General features: G+C 56.5%; 3 protein-coding genes across 12 annotated transcripts; all 3 read right to left on the reverse strand.

Annotated features, from left to right (window-relative positions):
- Positions 1-4,049: 4,049 nt before the first annotated feature.
- Positions 4,050-13,473, reverse strand: CDH16 (cadherin 16). 2 transcript variants are annotated; one of them, XM_004744321.3, is made up of 18 exons: positions 13,309-13,473; positions 12,302-12,359; positions 11,931-12,014; positions 11,360-11,515; positions 11,127-11,265; positions 10,618-10,776; positions 9,673-9,869; positions 8,934-9,056; positions 8,575-8,725; positions 8,134-8,361; positions 7,977-8,053; positions 7,715-7,903; positions 7,375-7,613; positions 6,791-6,966; positions 5,777-6,019; positions 5,517-5,624; positions 5,173-5,289; positions 4,050-4,424 (listed from the first exon to the last, which is right to left on the reverse strand). In XM_004744321.3, exons 1-18 carry the CDS (start codon positions 13,458-13,460, stop codon positions 4,327-4,329), a joined length of 2,694 nt encoding a protein of 897 aa, XP_004744378.2. In that variant the 5' UTR covers positions 13,461-13,473; the 3' UTR covers positions 4,050-4,326. The 2 variants fall into 2 exon arrangements, with proteins under 2 accessions (XP_004744378.2, XP_004744379.2); XM_004744322.3 differs by having other exon boundaries at positions 6,791-6,924; positions 13,309-13,472.
- A 2,506-nt stretch (positions 13,474-15,979) lies between these two features.
- RRAD (RRAD, Ras related glycolysis inhibitor and calcium channel regulator) lies at positions 15,980-21,587 on the reverse strand. Of its 7 annotated transcripts, none has more exons than XM_045076143.1 (7): positions 21,544-21,587; positions 19,881-20,348; positions 19,177-19,304; positions 18,548-18,932; positions 17,786-17,871; positions 17,451-17,655; positions 15,980-16,631 (listed from the first exon to the last, which is right to left on the reverse strand). In XM_045076143.1, the coding sequence occupies exons 4-7, from the start codon at positions 18,915-18,917 to the stop codon at positions 16,354-16,356; spliced, it is 939 nt and encodes a 312-aa protein (XP_044932078.1). In that variant the 5' UTR covers positions 18,918-18,932; positions 19,177-19,304; positions 19,881-20,348; positions 21,544-21,587; the 3' UTR covers positions 15,980-16,353. The 7 variants fall into 7 exon arrangements, with proteins under 7 accessions (XP_044932078.1, XP_044932081.1, XP_044932080.1 ...); XM_045076146.1 differs by having other exon boundaries at positions 19,881-20,320; positions 21,544-21,583; XM_045076145.1 differs by lacking the exon at positions 21,544-21,587 and adding an exon at positions 20,446-21,496.
- A 2,780-nt stretch (positions 21,588-24,367) lies between these two features.
- On the reverse strand, positions 24,368-26,551 carry CIAO2B (cytosolic iron-sulfur assembly component 2B). Of its 3 annotated transcripts, XM_013052190.2 has the most exons (6): positions 26,353-26,550; positions 26,115-26,194; positions 25,763-25,888; positions 25,260-25,305; positions 25,035-25,074; positions 24,591-24,803 (listed from the first exon to the last, which is right to left on the reverse strand). In XM_013052190.2, the coding sequence occupies exons 1-5, from the start codon at positions 26,492-26,494 to the stop codon at positions 25,046-25,048; spliced, it is 423 nt and encodes a 140-aa protein (XP_012907644.1). In that variant the 5' UTR covers positions 26,495-26,550; the 3' UTR covers positions 24,591-24,803; positions 25,035-25,045. The 3 variants fall into 3 exon arrangements, with proteins under 3 accessions (XP_012907643.1, XP_012907644.1, XP_004744380.1); XM_013052189.2 differs by lacking the exons at positions 24,591-24,803; positions 25,035-25,074 and adding an exon at positions 24,368-24,548 and having other exon boundaries at positions 26,353-26,551; XM_004744323.3 differs by lacking the exon at positions 25,035-25,074 and having other exon boundaries at positions 26,353-26,546.
- Positions 26,552-27,329: the final 778 nt, after the last annotated feature.

Below are 27,329 nucleotides of genomic sequence, written 5' to 3' on the forward strand. Positions count from 1 at the left end.
CCCCTGGTGACAGGGCAGGCACACAGGGACAACACAGCGACATCTTCAGGCAAGCACCAGGCCCCCTGAGGCAGCAGTTCTAGCCCTATCCAGCTCCCCTCACTGTCCTGGGTCCGAAGTCCCACAGCATCTTAGGAGACAGGGCCAGGCCTTGGCCTTGGCCTCTATTGCCTCAATGGATGGGCTGTGGAAGGCAGCTTGCCACCTTGTTAGGGCCTGCCCTCTGCTGAGGAACCGTGTGACCTGGAGCTGCATACTCGTCCCTCTCTGGGTCCAGAAGCAGGACAAGGAGGCCCAACGGCCCCCTGGAGACTGGCAAACATCCAGCGAGGCCTCTCCTGGGGCTAGAGCCCTTTGTTGTCCTGGTAACCACAGCCTGGCGGGGCTGTCAAACACCCCCATGAACCCTGACCCTCTGACTTCCCAATCAGTGGGAATTTGGACGGGGTAATGCTGTGGGAGTCCCTAGGACATGAGTACAAGGTAGGGGGTCATGTTGTGACTGATTCCCCTCTTCAAGTCTCCCTATGACACTCCTGTGGGTGTGCTCCACTGTGTCGCACGAGTGTGCGTGGGTGGCAGAATCACTCAGAGCGAAGAAGCTGTTGTCATAGAATCCAGGGTGAGCGTCACCGTGACACCAGAGTGAGGAGATGTAGGGAGCTTGGTGTCCAAGTTCCTGAGTCACTGTGATACCTGGGGGGTGGCGGGGAAGGAAGCAGCCCTCTCCCGCCCCCACCACCACGTCAGTGGCCCCTGCAGCTCCCACAGCCTGACTCACTACATAGCTCAGACCTGGCCCAGGCCCCTCCCCGCCAGCCCCCTTGCCCTCTTCATCTTCCCCTGGAGCCTACCTCCTGCCAGCCTCACCACGCCCCCGCCAACCCCTGCTGATCCAAGCAGTCTTGGGGAGAGGGGTCAGGGAAGGGGAGGAAGGGAGCGGCTGGGGTGAGTTCCGGCACACTCCCACACTGTGACACCATGCAGATCAGACTTTAATATGAACATTCACACCCACATTCACACACAGACACACACACATACACACACATGCATGCATGTGTGTGCACTTAGTGGAATGACAGGGCCACCAAGGGGTCCCTAATCTCAGTCTCTCAACACTAGCCCTGCCAGGTAGGCCCCCATAACCCTTGAAATCCTTTGGATCCTCCCATATCTCTTAGGTCCCCTCATTAGAAACATGCTATCCCATAGCAGCAGGACCTCTGGAGGTATGATCAGAGGAGGAACTGCCCTGAGGCCCAAGCTAGGGTCCTGGGGTGGATATAGGTAGGTGTGGGTGGGATCAGAGTCTCTGAGGTCCCCAGACTGTTTCTCTGTGAGTGAGGGCCAGACTGACTTCTGGGCCTCTCCCTTCAAGAGCCTTAATCTCTGGGGCTGGAAAAAGTTTAAAAATATCCTCATGTTTACATTCTTTCCAAGCCCGCCTCCCAATCCTCTCCTCAGTGCTGGGTCCCTTTGATCTGGTCCTGTGCCTCTGAAAGGGGCCTGGGAGAGGGGGAGAAAGAGCTCCCCACTGGGGCAGACCCTATGACTCCCCGAAGCTCCCGACAAGTCTGAACCCCGTGAGACCCCTCAACGTCTCCGCAGAGAGAACTTTAGACCTGGCAAGGAGCCAAGGCTGGAGGGGGTGTCTTGCCCAGGGTCACCAGTAGGGCCATGTTGGGGCTAGAGTTGGGGCTCCCCTTCAAACTCCCTCCCAAAAGCCTGGACCTCATGGGGCCCCTGGGGAATGTGGGAGTAGGGGGCTGCAGTATGCGCCTCGTGCAGCAAGGAAAGTCACGTGTACTCAGCTCTTGTTGTGGGCCCAGTGCTGTGCTAAACACAGTTTAGCAGGGATCATCTCATACAGTCTTCTCAACAACTCCATTTTTGTGAGTCCCGTTTTATTAACAAGTAAACCAAGGCTCAGAGAGGTGAAGTGACTCCTCTGGGAACACACAGCAAAGATGAGGCAGGGCATGGACCTCATGTTCCTTTATCCACACTGAGCTCTCAGTTATTCCTCACCTTGGCTTAGCAGCTAGGCCCTGCCTGCAGAATGAGGCCTGCCTCCCGAGGGTAGTCTCTACCAGCACTCACTGACCCACAGCCAAGTCCACAGACCAGTACTGGCCCTGTGCTTCTGACCCTCTGGGACCCAGAAGGAGGACTGACCCCTCTCTGATCCTCACTTTCCTCTATAGAATGGGCTGCAGATCATGGAGAGGCTTCTGTCCACAGACTCTCAGGGAAAGTGAGTCTGCCTCCCTGGGGATTATGGACCTTCTGGTCAGCACCAGAACTGACACAGTCAGAGGGTGGCCTGGGGCCTGGAAGCCAAAGCAAAAAAGGCCTCAAGCTGGGGCAGGTGCTTTAATTTGCCCTGTCACCATCCACTCCTTCCTTTGTTGGTACCCCACCGACCTCTTTACCAACCCATCCACCTGTCCACCCATCCACCAACCTGCCCGCCCACTCACCCATCCACCTAACTACCTGTCCATCCATCCAGAACAAAGACCCAGAGAGTGGGGTGACACCAGGGTCCCAGCTCAGGTGCTGTTGGCTGGACTTGGGAAGGTCCCTTCACTTCTTCATGATTCGCTTTCCCATTTTTACAAGAAGGAGCTGGCCTGTTGATCTCTAAGCCCCTTCTCAGGGATCTTGTGGGAGCAGAGGCCCGCTGAAGGCTGTGGACACTTGAGGAGAAGTAATTCTAACCTCGGCCAGACAGTCCCACCTTGCACTCTGCTTCCAAGACTCTCAGAGGCAGCCCTTCACCTCTCTGACTTTCAAGAAACTCCAGGGGCAAATGGGGCCAATAATCCTGCCCTCACAGGTTGGTGGGAAGATCAGATGAGATGCTACCTTTGAAGAGCTTTGCACCCTGGAGATTTCTAAGTGGATGCAGGCCGAATAGAGAATCCTGGGAGAGGGGCAGGAAGCTCTGCTTGAACCGCAGTAGTTAGCAGAACCTCCAGTTGGGATGTGTGTGTGTGTGTGTGTGTGTGTGTGTGTGCGCGCGCGCGCGCACGCGCCCGTGGGCGCATATGTGCGTCCTGGGCTCAGGATGGCGGGGACCGGCCTCAGAGTTCATTCCTGGGCTGGGGATCCTCTGTGAGTCACTCAGACTCTCAGACCAACCAGGATGCCCACCCCATCTCTCTTGGTTGGGCTTGGCCCCCATCCCACAGAATCTGCCAGGAGCAGAGAGATTATCTCCTAAAAATAGGGCCTGGGCCCCACAGAGGTTGTTTTTCTCCCTTCCCCGTGATTTACCATCATCAGCTCAGGGTGCCTGGGACAGCAAGTCCCACCCTGGCTCCCCAGAGACCGTTGGGATGGGTGCATGGAGGATCAGTGTGTATCTAGGGTCAGTCAAGGGTCAGGGATTGGAGCTCCGCCCAGAGGTGTGGTCAGGGCTCAGCAGAGCACCAGGGTCATGGTTTAATCTTGGGTCAGGGAAAAGGGTTCATTCACTAGGGGCAGGGGCAGGGACATCTCTAGGGTGAGCCATGGGGTTTCCTGTCCTTCTGATTCCCCCTTTCTCTGACTTTCTGCAGACCCAGAGGTACATTGACCATCATGTATATGAAATCCAGAGGTGCCCTGGGGCCTGTGCTGGAGCAGAGGGACCCATTCCCAACCTCACCTCTCCTTTTTCAGTCCGATTAGACCCTCATGATTCCCATACAGACCCCTCTTAAAATTATGGGACCTCTGCCCACCCACATGCAAATACGGCAGTGTGCTCCCACATAAGCACAGGAGCCCTCCCCTAGCAAACACAGTTTTCTGTGTCCCGGAAAACACAGAATGCACTCTCAAGGACATCATCCTCAACTTGACCCATCCAGGGTCTGCAGCCATGGTCTCCAAATGCCTGGAAAAATGACCCACCGTGCTCCAACCTCATGTTCTCACCAAGAAGCAACGTGATGCCCCAATATCCCTCCTCAAAGGGGACCCAGGCTTGTCCCTCAAGTCCCTAGACTCTCTGCGCAGTAGGAGATGTGAAAGGAATGAAGGTTGACATGAGTAATGCACACATTCACATGACTCTTAGAAGCAGGCACAGGCCCTGTCTGCTCTCTGAGGCTTTATTGGTAGACAAACATGGCCCCATATGGAACATTCCCATGGCAGCCCATCAAGTCAGTATTCAGGCTCTACAGACTTGTCTGGTGATGTTGGCTCCATCACAGGCAGGGGAAGGGGCTCCAACTCTGTCCTAGCCCCCAGTGATCCACAGTGCTGGGCCCTCTCCCAGGAAACCCAGATGGAGGCAGAGGCCAAGCTCCCGGCTGGGGCTGCCTGGACCATTCAAACAGCCGCCTTCAGGGGCACACTGTCCACTGGCTGATCTAGATCCTTCTTCCTCGCCAAGGTCAAATGAGTGAAGATGAGGATGAGGAAGATGCCTGAGAGGCCCAAGAAGGATGCATCAGCTCTCAGGAGGAGCCATGGGATTGGTCCACCACCCTGCTGTTGCTATTGGTTTAATAGGGTAGTAAAATTTCCTAAGCAGCATCTGCAATGCTGGGTGCATATGACTGTGGTCCTGGGCCCAGAAGAAGCCTGACTGCTTGGACTGTGGCTATCCAGAACACCCCAGCCTCGTTCCCCTTCTCCGGGGAACAGTTTGGTGGAAGTCATCTGGGAGCCACTGAGCTGTTCCCATAGACTCAGGAAGTATTGTGCTAGAACCACCACCAACAACAACAAAAAAACCAGCCAAGGGAAATCCAGAGGGCCAAAGAAATCAAGGGGATAAAGAGGGAGGCTTGGACTAGAAGGATTAGGCTAGGAAGACCTGGGCTCTGCCACATTCTGGCTGGGTGATCTCAGACGAGTCACTTGACCTCTCTGAACTTTAGGGACCTCATCTGAAAAATGGAGAGATGCCACAATCTACCTCACAGGGTTGTGAGGACTGACTCTGATAATCCTATATTACACAGTCAATGTATAATCACAGAAGAGCAAATGCTGTCATCAATGATGATGATGGTGAGTAGGATAGTATGAAGGAGGAACAGATGACTAGGAGAGCTGTGGGGTTCCTTCTCCAGCCCTGGGGAGCCCCGCGGGACAGGGCACTGTGTACCCAGAGGCTATAACTCTGAGCATCCACCATCCTCCCCTGCTAGCGAGCCCCGCACCCATTACCTATTGCCATCAAGGTGCCCACGAGGATGCCCACCGCCGACAGCTTCGAGGGCATGCCCTTCATGCGGCCGACCTTGCGCATGCACTGCCCCTCCACGTTGCAGCGACACACAATCACTGGGGGACAGGGGACGGGGGAAGGTAAGGGTCTGGGGGCCGGAGCTCCAGCTGCTCAGAGGCTTCTGAGCAGCCAGCTGATAGACGATTTGGGGCACATGTGTATATTTATGTGGGGGGGCGCCTACTCTTCTGCATGCAGTGCCTCTGTGCGCTGTACCCAGTCCCTCCCCCTACACCCCAATGGTCGCCTCGGGAACTGCAGGCACACAGAGCCCTGACCTTACCTTGGACCAGGAGCTGCCACGTCCCAGTGTTGTGGCTGACAACCACAGGCACTGTGTGCTCACGTGGCTCCACCCAGTGCAGGGCCAGGGTGAGGTAGGCGTGGGAACCTGTGGGACCGCAAGCAGTGACCCTAGTCCCTAGTCCGGGCAGGCCTGAGGCCCAGCCCCACCACCACAGCACAGGGCCATCTCATCTCCGATGCCCCCCCACCCCCGCCTCCCGCCTTGGCCACGGTCTTCCACCTTTCCCCACCACACACCGTTGAGAGCCTGGAGGTGCCAGTCCCGCTGCACCGTAGGGTTGGGGCCAAGGGCAAAGCTGTAGGGACCGTGCCCACCAGCCGGGTCAGGGTCCTCTCTGGGTCCACTGATAACCACGCCATGGTCCTGGCGGGGCGTGCAGAGGTGGCGGGTGGGAACAGGGTTCAGGGTTGGGGCCCAGGCAAACGGAGACTTCAGGAAGTGGATCACGAGGGTTGCAGAGGTGCTCAGTGTCGGCCGGTCTGCAGAGGAGGCCGTGTGAGCTAGTCCCAGGCCGGGAGATCTTACCCTGCAGCATCTAGGCCACACCAGCTCTACTGCCCGCCTCCCCTGCCACCCCCAGCCGCATCCTCGCACCTGTCTCTTCCTCACCGTGCACCTTGTCCCCTTCGCTATCCAAATGGCTGCCAGGCCTTTCTGTGCCTTTCTGGATACCCCGCTTGCTCTCACCCTCAGCCCCCACCCCACCCCAGCCACCAGTGTCAGGGCCCGTGGAAATGCCCTGACTATAGGGACACTCGCTCTGCTGGGTCTGTCATGCACCACAGGACAGTCCAGCCCAGAGCAGAGCTGCCTCCCTGATAGAGCCATGTCAGGGCCAGCTTTTCATCCAGTCAGTGTGGCATTCAGAGTCCTCCATACCTGGCTTCAGTGGCCCAGCCTGGCTTACGTCCTGGCCTGCAGAGACACGGCCCCCAGCATTCCTTCCACCTGCCTGGCCCCACAGCCTCTGCTCCTAGCCTACATCTGAAGCCAACACCTGAGAGGCCCTCCAGGGCCGAGGGGCAGGCTTGGAGGATTGTAAGTGTCCAGTGAGGAGCTTGGTCTGAGAGGGGATGTGGATGCCAGGCATCTCAGAGACCGACGTTGGCCCCAGCCCTCATTCCTCTTTCCTGCCAGGGGCAGAGTGGATGCCAGGAAGGACCCCAGGAAGGAAGCTCAGCCCTATCCATCTCTCTATCTCCCCAAGGCTTACTGTCCCTCGCGGAGGCCCCACAAATGCCCGGCCATACCTTCGTACTGGGCCTCCACGAGCACTGTGTACATGTCCCCAGGCTGGGCGCCCTGCAGGGGCCGGGCTGTGCGCACCTCCCCAGAGACCTCCTTGATGCAGAGCCAGCCCTCTGAGTCATTGAGCAGGGAGAACCTGAGGCCCAGAGAAGATGGGGGGGGGTGGGGGAGGGAGGCACTGGGACCATATATGGGGTTTTTTTCAGAGACACCCCCCGGGCCATGTGACCTGCTCAAGTTCCACATCCTCTCTGTGACTTGGGGGTGTCCCCTAAAGGGACAGGATGGGGCCGGGGAATAGAACTCGTCTGCGCTGCAGTCTGGGTGAGGGATGGGGTGGTTGGCATCCAGGACAGTGCAGGAGGCAGCCTCTGAGCTCGGGTGGAGTCTTAACTCTCCGCTCCATGCCCTATCCAACTCTTCCAGCTCTGACCCACCCTCAGGACTCACAACCTCGCCATTAGCATTGGTTAGAGGAACATTAGCATTGTTAGAGGAACAACGTGAGTCCGCTCTGAGGCCCTGGGGGTCATCCCTGGGGAGCAGGGGAGGTCCTGTCCAGTTAGAGGCTGGGCTTCTGGCTCACCTGAGGGGGCTGCTTACGGGTTCTGAGGGTTGGATGGTCAGCAGGAGGGAGCCAGCTGGGGTGCTGACTGGAACACTGGCTTCGTAGCTCTGGTCCAGCCTGGGGGGTGGCACCGGCTTTTCCACCAGCACCGTCACTGTGGCTGTGGCTCCAGGGCCTGGGCCTGGCCCCACCAATTCTGCCACGCTCCGGACCACCACCACCAACCTGTGACTGGAAGCTGCCTCATAGCTGAGGTTCTAGAACCAATGGGGTCCGGGTCACTGTTTGGGCCAGGGCACACTTGTGCATTCACCTGAGAGGTGCCACATGTGCCTCTTCCCCAGCCCCAGCCCCTTACCTTGAGGAGTCGGAGTTGGACATGACTGGAGTCTGGCTCCCAATCCAGGCCAAAGGTCCCCTCCATATCCCCTGCCTCAATGGCAAAGTCCATGAGGCGGAAGGCAGGCTCAAGGTCAGCATCAGTGGCCATGAGTGTGGCCACTAGAGTCCCTGGCTCTGCATCCTCAGGAAGGCTCACAGGCTCAATCTGGAGAGATGCAAAGGGGCTGTGAGCCCCTCATCAGTACCTTCCCAAGGTCTCCTCCCCTGTTCTTGCTTACCTGGGAAATAGTGAACTCGGGGGCATGGTCATTGATATCTGTGATTGTGACAGCGACCTCACACGTGCTGCTGAGGCCTGAGGCAGGAGAGGGCATGTTAGAGAGACCAGGAAGGGAACAGAGAGGGAGAGAACCTGGGTCACCATCGGGCACTTACCACCCTCAGCTCCACCTCGGTCAACGGCCTTCACCCGGAGCAGGATGTTCTGGCCAGCACGGAGCGGGGCATCCCCCAGTGTCACACTGCCTGAGGTGAAGTCCAGCTCAAAGGCTCTTCCATCTGCTCCCTCCTCAGGCTCAGGGCTCAGCAGCTGATACACAATGTGGGAATTGAGGGAACCGGGGGCATCCATGTCCTCTGCCAACAGCCTAGTCACCTTGGTGCCTGTGAAGACAGCACCCACCTAGGTGGGACCACAGCCCAATCTGGAAGCCCCATTCCACGCCCTCGTCTGTAGTGCTGGGCCGAACCTGAGCTCATGGGAAGGTAGGGGCATGGATGGAAGGACCTAAGGCTGGCCCCATCTCAGAGAAGAGCAGAATGGGACGGCTCCCAAGGACGCAACCCTCCCCCACCCCGTCAAGCCGCATAGCCCACCTGGGGGGCTGAGCTCAGGAATGCTGACTGGGGAGTCCCGTGGAGAGCAGACAGGTGCATTGTCATTGTCATCCATCACCACCAGTCGCAGCTCCAGAGGTTCTATGTAGTCCTCACGGTGGGTGTTCTGAGCCCGCACCTGGAGCAGGTACTGAAGTGGGCAGTGGGGAGCTTCAGATGAAGGCCAAGGGCAGTTTCAGCCTGGCCAGGGTCTGCGTTCCCCTCCGGTGGCCAGCTCCAGCTTTCTGGGTGCCCTTCCACTGTTTCAGTGCCTGCAGGGGATGTGATACCCCCAGAAGCCAACCAGACATTGACCGGGCACCCCTCAACCTGCCCTCCTGGCTTCCCCCTCACCTCACCTCAGCCTGGGATTCTCGGTCTAGCTCCTTGGTCACGTAGACTTTTCCCTCTGTATCCACATCAAAGGGGCCAGGGGGCTGGCTCTCCAGGTGATAATGTACATCTCCCCCATTCCAGTGTACCTGGGAGGGGGACACGGAAGGAGGGCACCCTGGGACGAGGGACAGGGGCTGTCAGCTCTTATGCCACAACTCTTCCTGGGTGAGGAGCTTGGGCCCCTGCTGCTGGGGGATCTCAAGCGAGTTGCTCTCCTCCCTGGAGCCCAGGTAGGGTCCTCTTGTTTGTAACACTTGTAGCAAGTCCCTGGTGGCCTTAGTCCAAGCCTGGTCCCCACCCAAAGTGCCTCAAGGACCAGGCTGTATTATTCTCTGCCCTCCCAGGCCAGGCCTGACCCAAGGGCATTCCTCGAGGAAGTCTGAGACATTCCAAGCCTGGGTGACAATCCCCATGGCAGCAGGGAGGGAGCAGCTGTTCTCCCTAAGGAAGCCTGGGGCAAGGTCAGGTCATGGCCCAGAGCCACACTGGCCAGAGGATAATAGGTGAGGGGCTGTGGCTCTGGTCCCAGGGCCCTGGAGACCCTACTCCATGATGGGAGCCAATGGGGACAGTAGAGGGAGGAATATAGGTAGGGGAGGAACAGGGGTTAAGCTGGGCCTCAGACCCACCCCCCAGATCTTGAGACTCAGACCCAGCTGTACCAGCCATGGGGCGACTTCAGCCCCTGGAAGCCACACTCACCTGGGCTATGGGGTGTGGGTATGGAACTTTGAGATTCTCTGGCACGTGGACGGGATCTAGGGGAACCCAGGTGTTCTCTACTATGAAGACATCTACGGTGGCAGTGGCCTGGTGGCCCGAAGCCTGGTCACCCATGTCCTTGACCTGTACCAATAGCTGGTAGAGCCCTTCCGCAGCCTGGTCTAGGCTGGTGCTTCCTAGAAGGGGCAGGGTGGCCAGCTGAGCAGGAGTCCAGGGCTTCCTTCTCAGTGAGTAACAAACACAAAGCCAAGCCTATGGCAAGTGTTCAGGTGCCCTCTGGGCCCAAAGGCAAGAGGTGCTTTGAGCACCAGAGTGAGCACCCAAGCAGGGCTTGGAAGTTGCAAAGCCATTTCCATATCTATGCACACAGTGAATGGCTGATGGACTGGATGACTAGGAGCAGGATGAGGGTCCATGGGGGGATGTGTAGATGTGTAGATGACCGGCTGGATGAGTGGATGGCTGGCTAGGAAATGGATGGGGAGTTGGGTGTGTGCATGCGTTCTTTTGGATAGCTGTTTGAGTAAATGGCAGTGTATGTGGTGGGTGGCAGATGGGTGAATGGGGGACTGGCTGGGTGGGTATATGGTTTTTTCTTTCCATCCCCAGCCTGTGCCTCTGGCCTGAACTCCCTTACAATCAGTCCAAAGTTCTCCTGGCAACATCCTAGGCTACAACCCCCCAGGTCTCTCCTATCCTTGCCCCTTAGGCTTGGGGTCCAGAGTGTAGGGCTGAGGCTACTCTGTTCATACAATTTTTTTCTCTCCATGCATGGTTCAAGCCTTTTGCTTTGCCACTCTCCACCTAGAATGCTCTTTCTTCTTCCTCTCTCCAGCTCCGACCCCCTCTTCCATGGCAGCTCACATGCCGCCTTCCTCAGCTTTCCCCGACCCTCTCCCCTCATCACACCCAGCTCAGGCTCACCTTCAGGGCTGAGGGCCAGAGCCCCCAGCTGAGGCTCCAGCTGGAACATGTGTGGGGAAGGCTGGGCTGGGGCCTGGTTCAGGATGTAGAATCGGAGATCGGAGTTGGCTGTGCCCGGCTCATCCCCGTCCGAAGCCTCAAGGAAGAGGAAGGGGATGCCTGGTGTGTGTGGAGAGGGCAAGCCATAAGGGGTGCAGAGGGGTGGGGAGAGTTTCCCCGCCTCCCTCATCTCTCTCTGGTACTTCCTTCCATATCTATCATTGTGTCAGGAAGCTGGAGGTGAGCCACAGATTTTCAGTCCACTCTGCAGGGGAGCCATCTGAGGCTAAGAGTGGAAGGGACTGGAGGACTCTCAGTGGGGTATGGAGCAGGATGGGACAGAAATGGGAGGGGGCAGCTTGGCCCTTGGCTGCCCTGTCCTTATGCCAATGGCCGGCCATCTCTTTACTCTCTGTTCTCTCCTCAGGGCCCACCTGACCTGTCGTTCGCTGGTGGCCCTGGGCACTCACCAGGCTTGGTGCCCAGGCTCAGCTGAAATTTGTAGACGAACTGAGAGAAGTGGGGCACCTGGTCATTCTCATCCTTCACATCCACAAGCACAGGCTGTGGGCCCCACAAGACACGTCCATCCTCAGTCTCCAGGGTGACCTGGAAAGGAAGGGTCGTCGGTGACCTGGAAAGGAAGGGTCGTCAGCGCCCCGGCCCGCCTACACCATTCTCCCCGACACTGGCCCGGTCATACTTGCAGCTGGTACTCGGACTGTTCCTCTCGGTCCAGGGTCCTGGTCACCAGCAAGAAGCCAGACTCTGGATCCACAGCAAAGAGGCCCTCAGCTACCATGCCTGGGGTCCCCGACAGCACAATCTTGCCCTCTGTTTCCTCAGGGGGCAGTGGCAGCTATGGAGGAGAGCAGAGGTAAAGGCAGTGGGAACCAGGCCTGGGGGGTGCCCCTCCACCCATTGGCCCCATTTTATATGTAGGGAAACTGAGGCTCAGAGAGGGCTAGCACTTGCCTGAAGTCACACAGCCAGTAAATCACAGGACCAACATTCAAAGCCAGAGCCCTTTCTCCTGTACTTGATGCGCCCCAGGACTCCCCACCCTCCTTTCTAAAGCTTGAAACCCCACCACCAATAGTTTATTAAAACTCTACTTTCTACTGGAATTGACATTTTGTTAGTCTCTCACACTCTATCACATTCTGTTTGGGAACGAGGATTGAAAGAAAGGCAGAGCAAGAAAGAGATAGAAATGCTGGAGGCAGGGGAAGCGTGACCTGGGGGAGGGCAGCCCACCCAGTTCTTAGGCTCACCTTGATCAGGTACAAAGGGAAATTTCCACCATAGTTTTCGGGGACTTCCACCTTCAGTTCTGCATACTGGTCTTCGGGGAAAACCTAGGGGAGGTTTTACCAGGCTTTGTCTCCAGGCTTTACCTTCCTATCATGGGTGCCTGACAAGGAAGTGGAATTTCTGCCCCTTCTAGGGGCCTGGCCATACCTTAGCCCAACCACCTTCTGGCCTTTGACCTCCTGATCCCACAACGAGGTCTATAGTCAGCTCTGCACACCCTCCCACAACTCGTCCCTTCTATGGTCAGTGCAACTGGCCCAGGTGGAATGGGAGAGAAGGGTGCCAACTCCCAAGGCCAGGGTCTGAAGGAGACGAGTGGGACCCAGCTCACCTGGGCTATGGAGAGGCAAAGCAGCAACAGCCAGGCAGGGACCATGGTCAGGATGGGCCTGAGGGACAGGGCAGTAAGGATCCAGCCAGGATCGGTAGGCAAGGATTCCCTCCTAATACTCTCCTCCTAGAGAGGGTCCCTCCCTTCACTCCCACTCAGCCCAAGCCATGGCTTCCACAGGCCCCACAGGGTGCAACTGTCCCTTCTTCCAGCCTTTTCCAGAAGCTGGACCTCCTGCTACCTGTCACTATGGGAAAGGCAGCCAGGCCTTCTTCTGCCCCTGTCCTTCTGTACTCTCAGAGCTGCCCCTCCCCATCCCATCCACTTGGACATTGCCCCCCACCCACTGTCATCCTTCCATACCAATAGCCAGAGGGACCTCAAGACACACTGGCCTCCTCTTCCTCCCCTTAGAGTCCATGGGTCCCCATCACCTGCAGGGTTGAGGGCCATCCAGCTCCTCAAGCAGGCCCACCCAGGCCCCCAGGCCCAGCCATCCTGTCTCTCGGTTCCTGCCCCCACAAGAATCTCCATTGGCGTTTCACCTCCACACTTTTGGCTCCTTCCTGACATAGCCTCCCCAGTTTGTACGGAGATCCCAAAGTGGTAATTGCCCAGCCACCCCAAATATCACAAAAGTCTGAAGCTGGAAAGACCCTGACGACTCTGAGGGTCACTTTCTGCAGCCACCTCATGCTGGAGGCGAAGGCCCGACCAAGGTCACACAGGACTTTACCACAGGACAATTCCTCCTGGAACAGAGGACCCACGGTTCAGGGTCTTGCGCCCTGATTTCCCACCCACTGCCATCCTTCAGACACAGAGTCCCCTCAGGGAGGGAGTCCTGCCCTCGTCTTCATATTTGCCAGCACAGAGCATGGAGTTGGGCCTGCAGAGCAATGGACAACCACTCCAGCCATTCCTGGCAATTCTTTCCCTGAACAAAGGCTGGATAGGACAGTGTTATTCCTTCACCTACCACCGACCCCAGCCTCAGCCCTGCTCACCCCTCCACTCCAGGGCACCCTCCGGTGCCTAAGGCGGGCTCCCTTGGTCCAGCTGCCAGGTGAGAGGGCTCTTTCTCCAGGGAGTGCTGGCCAGGCCGGGATGGGTGGGGTAGGGCAGGGCGGACACTTGAGCAGGTAGGCGGTCCAGCCATGCTTGCTCAGGAATGGAAAACACCACTGGGCCCACAGCAGCAGGCCTGGCCGTGCCCAGCCCCCCAGGTTACTCATTGACTTTGGAAAGCTGGGGGCTGCTCAGCATCCGTAACTGCCAGCCCCAGGAGGTGGGGAGATCATTGGCCTGGCACTGCTCCTGTTCCTATACAGCCCAGTGGGGACTTCTTGGCTCTTGGGCTTGGACATTACTTCTTTTTCTGTGATTCCAGACTCAATCGCACTTCTCCACTGTGGATCAGCATATGCAGCTCTACCTTGGCCCACTCTGTTCCTTTTGTCTGGAATGCCCTTCCCTCCCTTCACCTGTCTACTGAGCACCTACTCAGGCTTCAGTACTCAGCTCAAATGTTCCCTTCTCCAAGAAACCTTCCCTGGGCTCCCAGGCTGGTTCAGGATTCTTTTTTTTGGAATACCCTCTACTCCATGCCTTGTGCTACCACCATCAAAGCAGAAAAGACACCAGATTGTCATTGTCTATCTCTTTCATCAGACTGGAACCCCTCCAGGGCAGGTCTCAGGAACCCGGTAATGACCTTGCCCTTCCTTAGCCTTGCCAGCTTCTAACTTGATCAAAAACAAGGAGCTGGAGGTTCCACACAAAGGATAAATGAGCATGGCCTGAACTGGATATTTGGGGCTCTAGACCACCCACCAGTGGGACCAGTGGGTGGGAGACACAGCAGCCTGTGAGATCTCCTGAGGCTCCCTGAGGGCTCGCACCGGCTGCTGACACAGCCAGCCAGAGACAATAGCCTGTCTAGTGCCTCTGAGAAGGAAGAGCAGATTGAGCCAGCTCAGGTGACCTTGAGAGAATCGCAGGGCTTGCCAGAGGCCCCCTCCCCCACCAAGGGCAGCCAAGTGGAGCCAGGAGAAGCTTCTGAGGCCTGGGAATCCGACAAGGGGAGGGGTGTGTGGGGGAAGGGTCAGTGACCCCGTTGTCAGTCCATCCTTGTCCTTGGAGTTTCCCATGGTCTTCCCTGAGTCCTTCCCACCTCATATCTGGAGGATGGGCGGGGATCCCTCAGCTGCCTCCAACCTTGTCTGCCACAAGCCCAGCGCACCTGCCTCAGGGCCACTCAGGCTCCCCAGGCACCTCAGCCTGGAGCAGGGCACTGTGGAGTTGTTGAAGGGGTCTCATATGGGTTGAGCTCCTACCATGCACCTAGTACTGCTCTAAGCACATGACTTCATTATCCACCCCCACCTCCATTCTGAAGGGTCATTGTTCCCATGTCACACCCTAGGGCACAGAGATGCTGAGTGGCTTGCCCAGGGCCACACAGCCAATAAATAGCAGGGCTGAGAAGGCCTGGATTCTTCTTCAGGCCTCAGGACATTCACCTGCTCTGAGAAAACCATGCCTTCCACATGCCTCTACGTATGTTGCAGGCTGGGAATGGAGAGCCGCAGCAGCTTGGAGCAGTTAACACTGCCCTGGGGGGTGTGTGGGTGAGTCAAGAGAGGTCCAGCACCTTAAGGAGTGGCTTTGACACCTGCCATTGAACAACTGCCATCAGTGTTCTAACCAGGTTGCAAGAGCTCCTAGGGGTCTGTGGAGTAAATAAATTGAACCAATGAAGGAAATGTATCTTGCCCAGAACCTTCTCAGAAACTGTCCCGTGCCTCACTACAGGCTGCTTTCGGTTCTGGAGACCAGCAGACATATATACCAGTCCCTACTCAGCCACTTCCACCTGTGCGACCGCAGGCAATCGCTTCAGTTTCCCATGTGCCATTGCTAAATGGAGCTATTCCTTCCCAAAACAATATGGGGAAAGTCCCAGCAGTCACCTGTGGTGGGTGTGGGTGGCAGGGAGACAGGCACACCTCTAGCAATCAGTGAACATACACATATTCCCACACAAATGCAAGGCCTCTCATTCTAGGCAGGGAGGGCCCCGGAGAGGGGCTCCTGCCAAGACCACATTACCTAAAATTGAGCATGGGATGCTCTCTCCTGGCCCCTCCCAGAGGAGAGAGCAGTGAGGCCCTTGCTTGGTAGCCCAGCCCCAGCCACTCACCTCCTCCTTTCCCAGCTGGGGAGTCTCATAAGTATTCCACAGCTACCCTACCTCAGCAAATTTCCAGCCCCTCGGGAGGCAAAATGGAGACACCAGCCCAGAAGTCAGACCCAGGATTTTTGTTTGGCCTTGAGATGGGGGCAGGGCATGGTCCCTCAGACAGCCTACGTTTTCCTTATATATAGCGGGGTGACTGAACCCTTAATTAGCTAGGCAATGCCAGGCCCCAGGGTAAGAGAAAAATCTGGATAGCGGGCTGAAAGGGGCTTTTGTCTCCTCCTACTGCTTGGATCTCCGGTCAGGTCACAAGCCACACCTGCCCTTCTGGTCCATTTGGCTAGATCGGAGCCCAAATATTAGGAGAGTCAAGGCCACACGCTAGGGTAGGGCAGTGAGGCCCTGTCCCTCAACCCCAGGAATGCCCCCTACTTTTACAGCCCCCTTCGGGAGGAAACACAGAGTCAACAGCCCTGATCTATCAGGAAATAGTCTTTATTACAAAAGTTTGCATGTAAACAAATAAACACTGCACTGAACAGCCTCCCTTCAGAGCATGCACACCCCAAGTGTGGAGAAAGCTGGAGTCCCATCCCCACACACAGGCCTGCCCCACGGGCTGGGCTTGGGCTGCTGCTTGGGACACATATACACCGGCCTATACACGTATCACTGTGGGCCCAGCCCCTGATGGCCCGTGGGAGCTGCCTGGGCAGCACCATCTCTCTGTCCATAACCATGAGGTGGGGTATGCCCAGAGTTTGAGCCAGCCCTGAGGCACCTAGGGCAGTTGGGTGGGCCAGCCCACCAATCTGTCCACTTGTATGCACAACGCGGTATGGGTCTGTGGAGTCTAGAGCACCGAGAGATCATGGCAGGACTTGGACTTGGCACGAAAGGCCATCTTGCGGCTGTTGCGTGCTACGATGCGGCCCAAGAAACGCTTTGCCTTCTTGCCAAGACTCTCTCGCCGCCGGGTACCTGCTTGTCGACGTGCATTGGCCTCTTTGCTGTCCCTGCGCAGGCGTATCTGGCGCACGACACCCTCGAACAAGGCCTGGACGTTGTGGTGCAGCGCTGCTGATGTCTCAATAAACTTGCAGTCAAAGACCACGGCACAGGCCCGGCCCTCTGGTGGGGACAGGGATGTGCTGGTTAAACTCTAGCCACCCCATAGCAGCTACCACTCAGGAATCCAGGGGTCAGAGATGGAGCCCTGGTGGTCCCCAGAAACACAGACCCCAGGTCCCCTACAGAGGATACAAGGCATTGCTGGGTCACCTAACTGGCAAAATGTGCCCACCTTTAAGGAGCTCACAAAGGCTCACAAGAGGAAACTCATTTATGGAAATAATTTGAAGCCTGATACTCAAATGGAAATGCCTTAGCAGTCAATACAAGACAAGGAGAGCTTTGATGGGCACCTTAATATTTCATGGTTTGATGTTATATGATGATGAATAACCAGTGAAATTGGGAGGAGGATGTCACCAAGTCACTGCTAGGTTCCTCTGAGGGACTCAGTTCTGAGGGCCATAGAGAATACTGAGCCCAAGAGGGGCAGATCCTCCCCAGAGTCAAGACCATGCCGAGACCAGCCCCAGCCCTGAATCCATGCTCTGACCTCCTAGCCCAGCTCCCTGCACTCTCCTCAGTCCTCATCTGTCAGGCCAGGCCCAAAGGATACAGGAGAGGAAGGCCCTGAGGTGGCCCAGCTCAGTGCCCAGCAGCTTCCTCCCCCTACCCCCAGCGCATCTGGTCCTTCCCCCAGGCCTCTCAGCCCTCTGGGAGTCCTGTGGGAGGGCAGCAGCTTTCCCCCTCTCCCCCTCAAGTATTCTTCCTGAACATTTTTAGCCACTTATGATCCCCAGGGACTTGAGCTAAGCCAAGACTTAATGGACCACAGGCCAACCAGGATGTCCCTCCCTCTCCGACCCACTCCCTGCTCACCATCCAAGGAGACCTCTCGAGAGCGCACCAAGTCGCTCTTGTTGCCCACTAGGATAATGGGCACGTCGTCCATCTGCCGTGCCCGCCGCAGCTGGACCCGCAGCTCTGAGGCTTTCTCGAAGCTTCCCTTATCTGTCACTGAGTACACGATGACATATGCATCCCCCATAGCCATGCAGTGACCAGGTAGCCAGCGGCTGCTATCCTGGGGAACACATACACATGCATATCTGCCAATTGGTCTCATGCCCAGGCTACAAGGCTGTCCCTCTAAGCAGGCTCCTAACCCCAGGTCAGCCCTCCCACCCAGGCCTGGGTCTCAGCCTGCAGCCTACCTGCTCCCAAATGTCATAGACCATGAGTGATGCCTCTTCTCCGTCCACCATGATGGACCGATCATACGTGTGCCCTAGGTAGGAGACTAGCAGTCAGGTTACCTGCTGGTTCCCAAAAGCCACCCTCCCACACCATGTGCCAGGATTCCTATTTTGGCCACACCCTCCAACTTCACCATAGAGGGCTCCCCACCCCCCCACCCCACCCCAAACCCCCGCCAACCTTTCCCTCCACTGATGGTCACTATGCGACAAAGAGGTGACAGGGCTGAGAAGCAGGATGTAGAGGACATGTTGTGCCTGACCTCACCTAGACAACTCTTCCCCAAGCTGGCAATGTCCTGGGTTGCCCCTCCCGTGTTCCCCGCCCTCCTGTTGCATGGGCCCCAGGGTAGCTCTGACCATAGCAGCCTAAGTTAGAATAGTGACTGTCACATTCTTTGGGAGCCTTGGTCACCTAGGGCTCTTCTCCTAGAAACTCCCTCTGGCTGTGTTCCTGCCACCCCTGGCAAGGAGGGATGTCCTATCCCCATCCTACAGAGTTGCCTCGGGTACAGCCTGGGACTGCTACTCTGGGCATTTCTTCCCTTACCAAGGGCTGGAGGTCCCTTCTCCCTCAGTTTCCCCATCTGTGAAATGGGTAGGTAGAGGCATGACTCTGAAAGTGCCATGGTATGCGCCGCTTTTAATTCAGGTCCCCAGCCCCGTGCCCTCAGTCCTCCCCTGGCATCTCCCCTCCCTTAAATAGTCCCAGCCCCTCACCTGCAGCCTCTGCTTCAGGCCCATCCTCTACACCACCGAAGATGCGCGCCAGAGCGCTCTTGCCCACGCCAGGCGCCCCCAGCAGCAGCACCTTGTAAACGCTCTCGTCTGAGTCGCTGCCCCCTGAGCTGAGCGACTCGGAGGAGCCCTCGGGCCAGTCGAGCGCCGCACCCTGGGCCCCGGTCCCCGCCGCGGCCGACGCCAGAGCGCTCGGAGCCAGCGCCGCCTGCAGGTCACGCTCGTCCACCGGCATGCTTCGACGGTGCAGCGGGGGCGCGGGGCCCCAGGGTGTGCTGCCTCGACGGCGCTCGCGCTCCCGGCCCCCGCCGCGGCTCCCGCCGGCTCCGCTGCCGCCGCCATTCAGAGTCATGGCGCCCGACGCCGTCTGAGGAACGGGAGTGGGGACGGCAGGGTCAGCCGTGGGACAGACGGTATGGGAGGCTGGACCCCCGGCGCGGGCTCAGGCTCGACGCTCGGGCCGAGGGCCTGCGTCGAGGACACAGCGGTCCGTCCCCTCCCGGCCGTGGAGGTCCTGGCGCGCTGACTCGTGAGCCACCCTCCCGACTCGTCCATCCATCCGTACCCTGGACGGTACGACCACCTGCACCCCGCTCCGCCAGGACACTCACCCAACCGCACACGGACACGGTCAAGAGAAGTAGGTTCCAGGCCCCGACACAGTCCCCTCGCAGACCCTGGCTCGGACACCCGACGCTGCCGCAGCCGCCGCCTCCTCGGTCCGCTCTGGGTCCCGGCTCTAGAGCTGCCTATTTAAGTGTCTGCCCGCCCCCGCCCCCGCCCCCGCCCTCACCCACGTCCCCGCTGCTGCGGGGGCTGACGTGTCGGTCCTCCTCCCCCTCGGGGGAATCCCCCGCCCCCCTCCCAGGACCTCGCACCCACCGGGACCCCGCCCCAACCGACTGGACAGACAAAGCCCGGGCAGAGCGTGTGTGGGGTGGAAGGCAGGGAAGGAACCAGGAGGGGGACTAGGTTGAGTGGTATGTGGGAGGGGCTTGGAGTTGGGGGTATCAACATGGCTGTGGTCAAGGGGAAAAGCCCGACAAGCCAACTGTGCCAGCTCCCCTCTGGGGAAGAATTAGTTCTGGCCCTTTAACAGTGAATTCTTCCTTTGCTCTCCCCCAGCCCTGGCCTGCAGCCCAAGCAAGCCGACCGATACAGGCTGGTCAGACTTCACCCTTCTCTGTTCAGGACACCCCCTCCCGAAAGGGCCCTTATATGAGGTCGAACTGAAGGGTCCTAAATCTGAGCTTCAAGTCTTGGCGCCAAGTCCTGCCTACCTCCCCTCCCTGCCCTGGGAAATTGAAGGTTCTACCTGATGAGCCTGCCCTTCAGGGTGAGGGTTAGTGTCACCCTGTGAGCCTCGGGGAGCACGTGGAGAACTTTGGGGTGGGGGGTGAAGAAAAGGAGGTGCTCTGGCAGTGTACTGCGGGTAGAGATGCATGCCTGATTTGGAGGGAGGGAATAGAGGTCCAGAGAAGGGAAATGATGAACTCAGTCAGCACCACCTCACCTCCCAGCACCCCCCAGACAGCTGCGAGCAACTCTGCTAAAAATACCTGGTCCTCGCCCTTCCTGGACTTTCTGCTCCTGGTTGTTCTTCTCCTGGGCTGGAGGTTGCCCAAAGTTGGGGAAATCCTGGCAGACAGGTGTCAGATGGCAGTAGGAGTGGCTAGGGGTGGGACTGGACCAGGGCTGGATTCAGCTGCTGTAAGTCTTCAAGGTCTGTTTCCTTCCTTCTGGTCCCAGATGGGCCTGTAGTTCAGGGCATTCAGACTCCCATCTAGGAGCATAGATGTAGAGTGCAGCTGGGGCAGGGCTGGAGCTGGTGGGTGGGATGAGCCACCATGTGGAGTCCCCACTGCCCAGAGCTCACCTACCCCTTAGAACTAGGGTGGGTTCCAGGGCCTGGAGGGGAGGAGATATAATGAGGGAGCTTGGTTTCTAGACCTGTCTCTGCCTCCACGCTTGTGTCTTGCCTCCTCTCCCTGCGTCAGGGTACCCAACTATAAAATGACCTGTTCCCTCCCTGACTCATGTCTGGGTGTGTGAGGATGGGGGGCGAGGGAGGCTATGAGGTGCTTTGTGACAGGGATTTGTTATCAGACTCTGACGTTTGATTGTGATGAGTGTGGTGGGGTGGGGGTGGGGGTTGCCCATTCAGGCTCAGGTGACATCACTGATGGAGATCCTGGTGGGTTGTGGTAGGTTGCTATGGAGACCTGGGTGGGGCTCTCTGGAGGCTCTATCAGTTTCCTTGGCAACATCTCAGGGGGCCTTGGGATGAGGAAGGCCTGGCTAGGTAAGTAGGAGGCGGTTCACACAGGACCCTCTGGTCTTGAGATCTTCAAAGTAGGCAGGGGCTAGACTGGGGGTGACCTGGCCACTACTGTCCCTCCCATGGTCCTGTGTTCTTGGGGGCCTGGGCAACCCCCTACTGGCCCTAGCTTCCTGGATGAGATCCAGTAGCAAGAATCTCATCTTGGTGGGTGGAGCCTCCAGCCAGGACACAAGCCTCAAAAGCCAGCAAACCACTTCCCATCAGGAACCCTGGCCCGGGCCGTTTATGACCCCTCCTACCCCTGAAAATAACCCCCCAATGTCCAGCAGAAGATAGGTATGCGGCATAGCTGTAATACTTCCCAGCAGGGAGCTGTGCGAGGAATTAGGGCTGGGTTTCCCCTCCAGTAACCTGAACCCTCGACTTCAGCAGTGTTTCTTCATTGCCAAGGGAACTGCATCCACACTGGGCTAGTCAGGCCCCAGGCATTCCCCAACAGGCCAGGCTCACCACAAGCCTAGGTATGGCCAGGGGCTCCAGAAACCAAGACCAGGACATGACCTTGAGACATCCCCACTCCCACCTCCTGGTCCTCCCAGCTCTGTGGGCTGAGCTTGGCTGCCCTGGAGCAAACTGAATCTGTCCTAGTAACACACCTAGGACAGCCCAGCCTTCAAATCCCAGCTCTGCCACTTACTAGCTGTTTCTGTCCATTTATCTTGGGTGAGCCTCAGCTTCCTCCTGTGTAGAACAGAGATAATGTTTGTATGGGGGTTGCTGTAAGATGTAAATAACAATATGAAATGCAGAGGTAAAATGCTTGGCATATAGTCATATCTCAATACGAACACTTTTACCATTCTTGTTTGGATGGGACAGGTTGAATGAATCTGTGTCCCCCTCCTGCTGCTGCTTGCTTCTGTTCCATTGTCTCCAAAACAGTGGTTTGCCTAGAGAGGGGCAATGCAGATACCCTTCCCCGCCACTCCATACCCACCTTCCCTCTGTGGGATGCCACACCTTTCCCCCTCCCTCTAGTAACAAAAATTTACAGAGGGAACTTGGCTGGGTTTCAGTATCTCCAGCCCTCCTCACACAGCTGCTATGCCCCACACTGTTTGTTCTAGGGCTCATTTCATTCAGGGGTACCTGGCTGCCTCAATCAGTAAAGCATGTGACTCTTGAGTTGTGAGTTTGAGCCCCACACTGGACATGGAGGCTACTTAACAAAAAAAGTTAAAAATAAATAAATAAGGCTCCATTCATTCATCTCACTGACCTGTACTTAGTACCTACTGTGTGTCAGCCCCTGTGCTGTGGGCATGATAATAAGCACAAATGGACATAGCTGGGCATGTTCATACATGTCATCTAATCCCTGCGCCAACCTCTCCAGCTATGATTTGTTGTTCCCATTTTGTAGACATGGCAACCAAAGCCTGAGAAGTCACGGGCCAGAAATAGCAGAGCCAGACACACCTGACAGAGGGCTTCAGAGACCTCAAAGCTCACCCCATCTCATACCCATATACAACAGATGGAGTTCCAGAAAGTTCCCTGGGCCCTAGCCCAAGATTCACAGATGGTGTCCTTGCAGGCAGCCAGGGGCCACACACAGATGAGTCAAGACTGACAAGGGGACTATCTGATATGCCAGCTGTGATATGAACAGCTTGATATCCCTTGCCCATCATGGCCTGGCTGCTAGGAGGGCCAGCTGAATCACTCAGTGACGCCTATGTCCCTCATGACCTCCTACCCCCAGCAGACCTTAGACAGAAGGGGTAGGCAGTGCAGAGGTACACACATGGTGAAGCCCACATGTGGATATAGGTGGTGGGGAATGCTCCCTGGGCCCGAGGGACCCTGGCTGGTCACCTTGCCTTTTCCCTGGTAATTGTCACAACTATGCCCACATTACACATGACGAAACCAGGGAATGTGGACTGATGACTTCATCTGTCTGAGCGTGGGCAGCCAGATCTTGGTCACTAGGTGGCAAAGCCCCTCCTTCCTGGAATTGGGGGTTGGCAGCTGTGTGGGGAGGGTGGGAGCCTAGGCCCTTCCATCCAGGCAACAGCGCCCCCTGCCAGCTGAGGAGTATGAGCCAAACTGCTTACATTCCTCTTTACTCCCTGACTGGAGGCCTTGGAGAGTGAATTATTTCAGAAGCTTGTTTTCTCATCTGTGAAATAGGGATAATAAAGGGTAGAAACAGCCACACAGGGCTGGGTGGAGGACTGACGGACTAGGTAGTATATGCAAAGCTCTCAGCTAGTGCCCACTCTCAGGACAGGCTCAATATTGTCAGCAGACCCTCAAGAGATCTGCAAAGAGCCTCTGGAAGTCCACAATCACACCGGAGCCTTTGCAGGGATGAAGTGGCCAAGGCACGGCTTCTTAATATCCTTTGTATCCTCAGAGAAAGAAACTGAGGCAGGGAATCATGGCATTATAGTTCCTAACTGGCTGATCCTAGATCCAAGCCCCATGGACCATGCTGGTGACAGACTGTGCTTTGGGCACAGGGTTGGGGGAGGCAGAGGGCCCAGACCCCAGCACCTGAAGTGACACACATCTCTGGGGATGCTAGGGGAGCGGGCGCTTCAGGGTCCTTTCAATAGAGAAATTGGCTGTCACTGCCCTGACCAGGGGACCAGACCGGGCATCACCAACAGTGAGACAAGCGGGCATCATATAGCTACAGGTGGATGCTAAAGGATATATAGGAAATTCTTGAGTTAATAAACTCAAACCTGAACTCAATCAATTTCCAGTTAATAGGAAACATAACCGACAAAGAAGAAATCAGATTGCAGGACTTCTTCAGGACAACTCATCTTTCAAAAAAGTCACTGTCAAAAAAAGATCAAAACATGGGGAGTGGGGAGACAGTTTTAGAAGAGGCTAAAGAGGGATACCAATGCACATAAAGTTTCACTGGAGCATTATTATTTTTTTTTTTTAAATAGGCTCCACACTGAGTATGGAGCCCAATGAGGGGCTCAAGCTTATGACCCTGAGATCCAGACCTGAGCTGAGATCAAGAGTCAGATGCTTAACTAGCTAAGCCACTCAGGTGCCCCAAAGCCTGATTAAAAAAAAAAAAAAAATTACCAACTATGAATCACATTTTGGGGAAATTCATAAACAACTGGATATTAGATAGTGTTAGGGAATTTTTCTTTCTTTTTTATTTTTAGATTTTATTTAGTTGACACACAGGGAGAGATCACAAGTAGGCAGAGGCAGGCAGAGAGAGAAGGGGAAGCAGGCTCCCTGCTGAGCAGAGAGCCCGATGTGGGACTCGATCCCAGGACCCTGAGATCATGACCTAAGCCAAAGGCTGAGGCTTTTTAACCCATTGAGCCACCCAAGTGCCCGGGAATTTTTCATTTTTTGGCCAGATAACAGTACTATGGTTATAGTACTCTTAGGAGACCGAGTTGAAATACTTAGAAGTGAAGGGCCATTTATCTGCAGTTTACTCTCAATATATTCATAGTATGAGACCGGTGACGTAACACATTAACAACTATTAAATATAGATGATGGGTATACAGGTGTGATCACTACACTACTCTCTCAAAATTCTTGTATGCTTGTAACTTTTCGATTGGAAGAAATTTTTAAAATGCACTGCATCTCATCCACTCAGCCTGTAGAGGAACTTGCATTCATGATCACCATCTCCTCTCAAACCTGGAATGACCCAAGATGAAAAATTCTGAGACACACTGGAAATGAATATAAATTAAGGGTTTATTACAAAATGTAAAGTGTTAGTTTAATGACTTGTCAGTGATTCAAAAAAACAAGGCCTTGAGCCCTGGGTGTGACTGGGGGCAAAAAGCCAGGCTCAGGAGCGGGCTGACAGGCACTGGTTCACAACCTCCAGCAGGTGGGTATTCTCTAGAGCAGCTGCTACCCGTTCCTTATCTGCAAGCTGCTTGTTCACTGGATGGAAAAAAAAAAGAAGGAATGGGGAAGGAGGATCAAAGCCAGGCTGGCCAACCTGCCAGCCAACCCCACTTCTAACCTTTGCATATATAGGTACACACTTGCACCAACCTCCTGTCACCTCCTTCCCGTGACCCCAAGCCTTGACCAAGCCACCCAAACCACCTGAGCCAACACCTACCCCCACCCTATTAGGATCCCTCCCACCTGGCTGCCTGTGTCTGCTACCTCCTGTACTATCACGTCTGACACACCCTGGTGCTGTGTCCTTAGGAGAGAGAGCAGGAATGGAGAAACATGGTAAGCACAGGAGACTTAAGCCAGCTTCACTCTAAGCTGCCGCCTTCCCTGAGGAGTCACCCACCCAGGCCCCCTCCTTCCATCTTGCCCTGCAAACCACCAAGGCAAGGGGGAAGCCTCAGGGCCAATGCCTCAACATCAGCCCACACTCACCTGCATGCTCCGAGGCATGAGTTCCTGGTGTAATGTGCACATCCATCTGGGAGGGAGACAGATGGGGCCTGAGCATTTATCACCTGTCTACCCCCTCGACCCTCTTCCCCCCACTCCCCACCTCCCACCGATCCCACCTCCTAATGGTGACTGTGGACTCTGGACCTTCCATTATGCCCCAAACCCACCCAAAGCCACTCCATCTCTACCCAAAGAACTGGGTCCTACTGTTGGCTTAAAGGACTGCCTGTGCCCTATCCCTGCTCCAAATCTAGCTACAGCTTCCACTCCCCTTCCTGCCACACTCACTACTTTTCTGCACTTCCCACCTCAGGCCTTTATCCTTGTTGTCCCATTCAACTGGAAAGGCTCCTCCCAGTTTCATCATTGTTAGTTGGGATCCTTGCAGGCCTCACTCTGATGTCCCTGTTCACACTCTCCGAGGCTTCCTCAGTAGCACAAGCTCACCCCTGCCCTATCCCGGGGGCTCAGTTCCAATTTACCTTGAAACGCTGGGGAAGGGATCGAAGAAGCTTGACTTTGATGGACAGGCCGATAAGAGTGGCCATGCTGCAGTGTGGAATGGTGGGTGTGAAGGCCACAGCCACCGTACTCTCGGGGTCGCTCACCTGGTTGGAAGAATGAGATCTCAAAAGGACTGCCTTCTCCTTCGCCTTAGTATTTTGCTTCAGGATAATCGTCTAGCCTCCATAGGCGTTTCCTTATCTATAAAATGGGCACAGCAATCCTCCCCCTTCCGAAGATATCCTGACAAGTCCGTAAGCTCCTGGTGCAGATAAACTTTTCTGACTCTTCCGAACCATCTGCCCCTCTCGGACGCAGGCAGTGACTCACCTGAACCCGGACTTGCTCCACTACGTTCAACTCTTCCAGGGTCAGTGGATGCTCTGGGTCATTGATGGAGCGAATCAGATGTGGCAAGTGAAGGAAAAGGGACTGTGTGCGCTGGCCCACTCAGAACCCTCAGCGGGGAATGACCAGCACCGATAAGCTCCACTAACTACTGGACAGCATCACTTCAGCCCCCTCCCAGGCCCCAGAGAACCCAACCCCGCGCGGCAGCGGCGGATATCGAAGATCTCGCGCGCGTCGATGCTGTCTGGAACCTGCTCGTCCTCCTCGCCGGCGGTCACCGGTCGCTCCCCAGAGCGCTCATAGATGAGCGGGTTAGCGTTCTCCAGGAGGCCGCCCCCCATCCCACCGCCGCCCACCATCGCGAAACTGCGGCCGGCCGCCGTAGGCGTGCACTTCCGCTCCGGCCGAAGCACTTCCGGGGAACGGCCGGGTAGGGGGGGCGTGGCGTGGCGACGGGGTCGCTAGAGGGACAAGCTGCCCTCCCAGACCTCAGCTTGCGGTGTAGGGGGAGCGGTGGCCTCGGCGCCCTCTGTACGTTAATCCGGAAACGTGCAGACTGCCCCGGCGAATACACAGAGAAGGCAGTCGAACGGTTCGGGGCGTTCGAGCGCGTAGGTGCTGGACCGCGGAGGTCACGGCTGGCTTTCTTCGGTCAGGCGTAACTTCGGGCACCACTTCAGGAAGTCGGCCCTCAGGCTGGGCGCGTCGCTACGGTCCAAGTGTCCTCTTCCTGGCACCGTTTATTGCATTTCGGAGCCTCTAGGTGACGTTCCTGCATCGCCCGTTCCACCTAGGGCCCCAGAGTGTTCCCGCGGAGTTCCTAGCACATGGACCCGCAAGCACGCTTTTAAACGTTGTCAATCTATTTGTCAATAAAGGAGTTTGAGCTCGATCTTTGCGGAAGGTGGGGAGAGGGAAAGCCATAGGATTGGGTTGCGGTTGTCCCAGTCATGGGTGCATTGGCAGGCTGTGGCTGAGGAGGGAGAAGGCTCACGGAGACCCTCAGATCAGGGAAAATAGGGCATGAGGGACCTTGAAGGTGGACCCGGAAACTGAGTCCTGAAAGCAAGGAGGAGCTCTCAGGATGGGCAGTCACACCTCCCTGCTTTTCCTCATGCAGTTCCCTTCACCCTGAATGAAGGTCGTTCCCATTTCTACATCTGTAGGAATCCTGATCGCACACCTCCTCACAGA

This window comes from Mustela putorius, unplaced genomic scaffold (assembly GCF_011764305.1).
Source record: "Mustela putorius furo isolate JIRA1106 unplaced genomic scaffold, ASM1176430v1.1 tig00000174_pilon_pilon_pilon, whole genome shotgun sequence".
Classification (NCBI taxonomy): Eukaryota; Metazoa; Chordata; class Mammalia; order Carnivora; family Mustelidae; genus Mustela; species Mustela putorius.

What these genes read in the sequence shown, in the direction of transcription:
- RRAD (XM_045076143.1), bottom strand. Translation starts at nt 18,917, where the DNA reads ATGACTCTGAATGGCGGCGGCAGCGGAGCCGGCGGGAGCCGCGGCGGG. An exon ending in GCCTGAAGCAGAGGCTGCAG is followed by an intron (nt 17,872 to 18,547) that starts GTGAGGGGCTGG and finishes CCTGACTGCTAG; the next exon opens with TCTCCTACCTAGGGCACACG. An exon ending in TCTATGACATTTGGGAGCAG is followed by an intron (nt 17,656 to 17,785) that starts GTAGGCTGCAGG and finishes TGTGTTCCCCAG; the next exon opens with GATAGCAGCCGCTGGCTACC.
- CIAO2B (XM_004744323.3), bottom strand. Translation starts at nt 26,494, where the DNA reads ATGGTGGGCGGCGGTGGGATGGGGGGCGGCCTCCTGGAGAACGCTAAC. An exon ending in TGGAGCAAGTCCGGGTTCAG is followed by an intron (nt 25,889 to 26,114) that starts GTGAGTCACTGC and finishes TCTTCCAACCAG; the next exon opens with GTGAGCGACCCCGAGAGTAC. An exon ending in TCATGCCTCGGAGCATGCAG is followed by an intron (nt 24,804 to 25,259) that starts GTGAGTGTGGGC and finishes TTTTCCATCCAG; the next exon opens with TGAACAAGCAGCTTGCAGAT.
- CDH16 (XM_004744321.3), bottom strand. Translation starts at nt 13,460, where the DNA reads ATGGCTGGACCGCCTACCTGCTCAAGTGTCCGCCCTGCCCTACCCCAC. An exon ending in GCACCTCCAGGCTCTCAACG is followed by an intron (nt 5,625 to 5,776) that starts GTGTGTGGTGGG and finishes GCGGTCCCACAG; the next exon opens with GTTCCCACGCCTACCTCACC. An exon ending in GGGCACCTTGATGGCAATAG is followed by an intron (nt 4,425 to 5,172) that starts GTAATGGGTGCG and finishes TGGGCCTCTCAG; the next exon opens with GCATCTTCCTCATCCTCATC.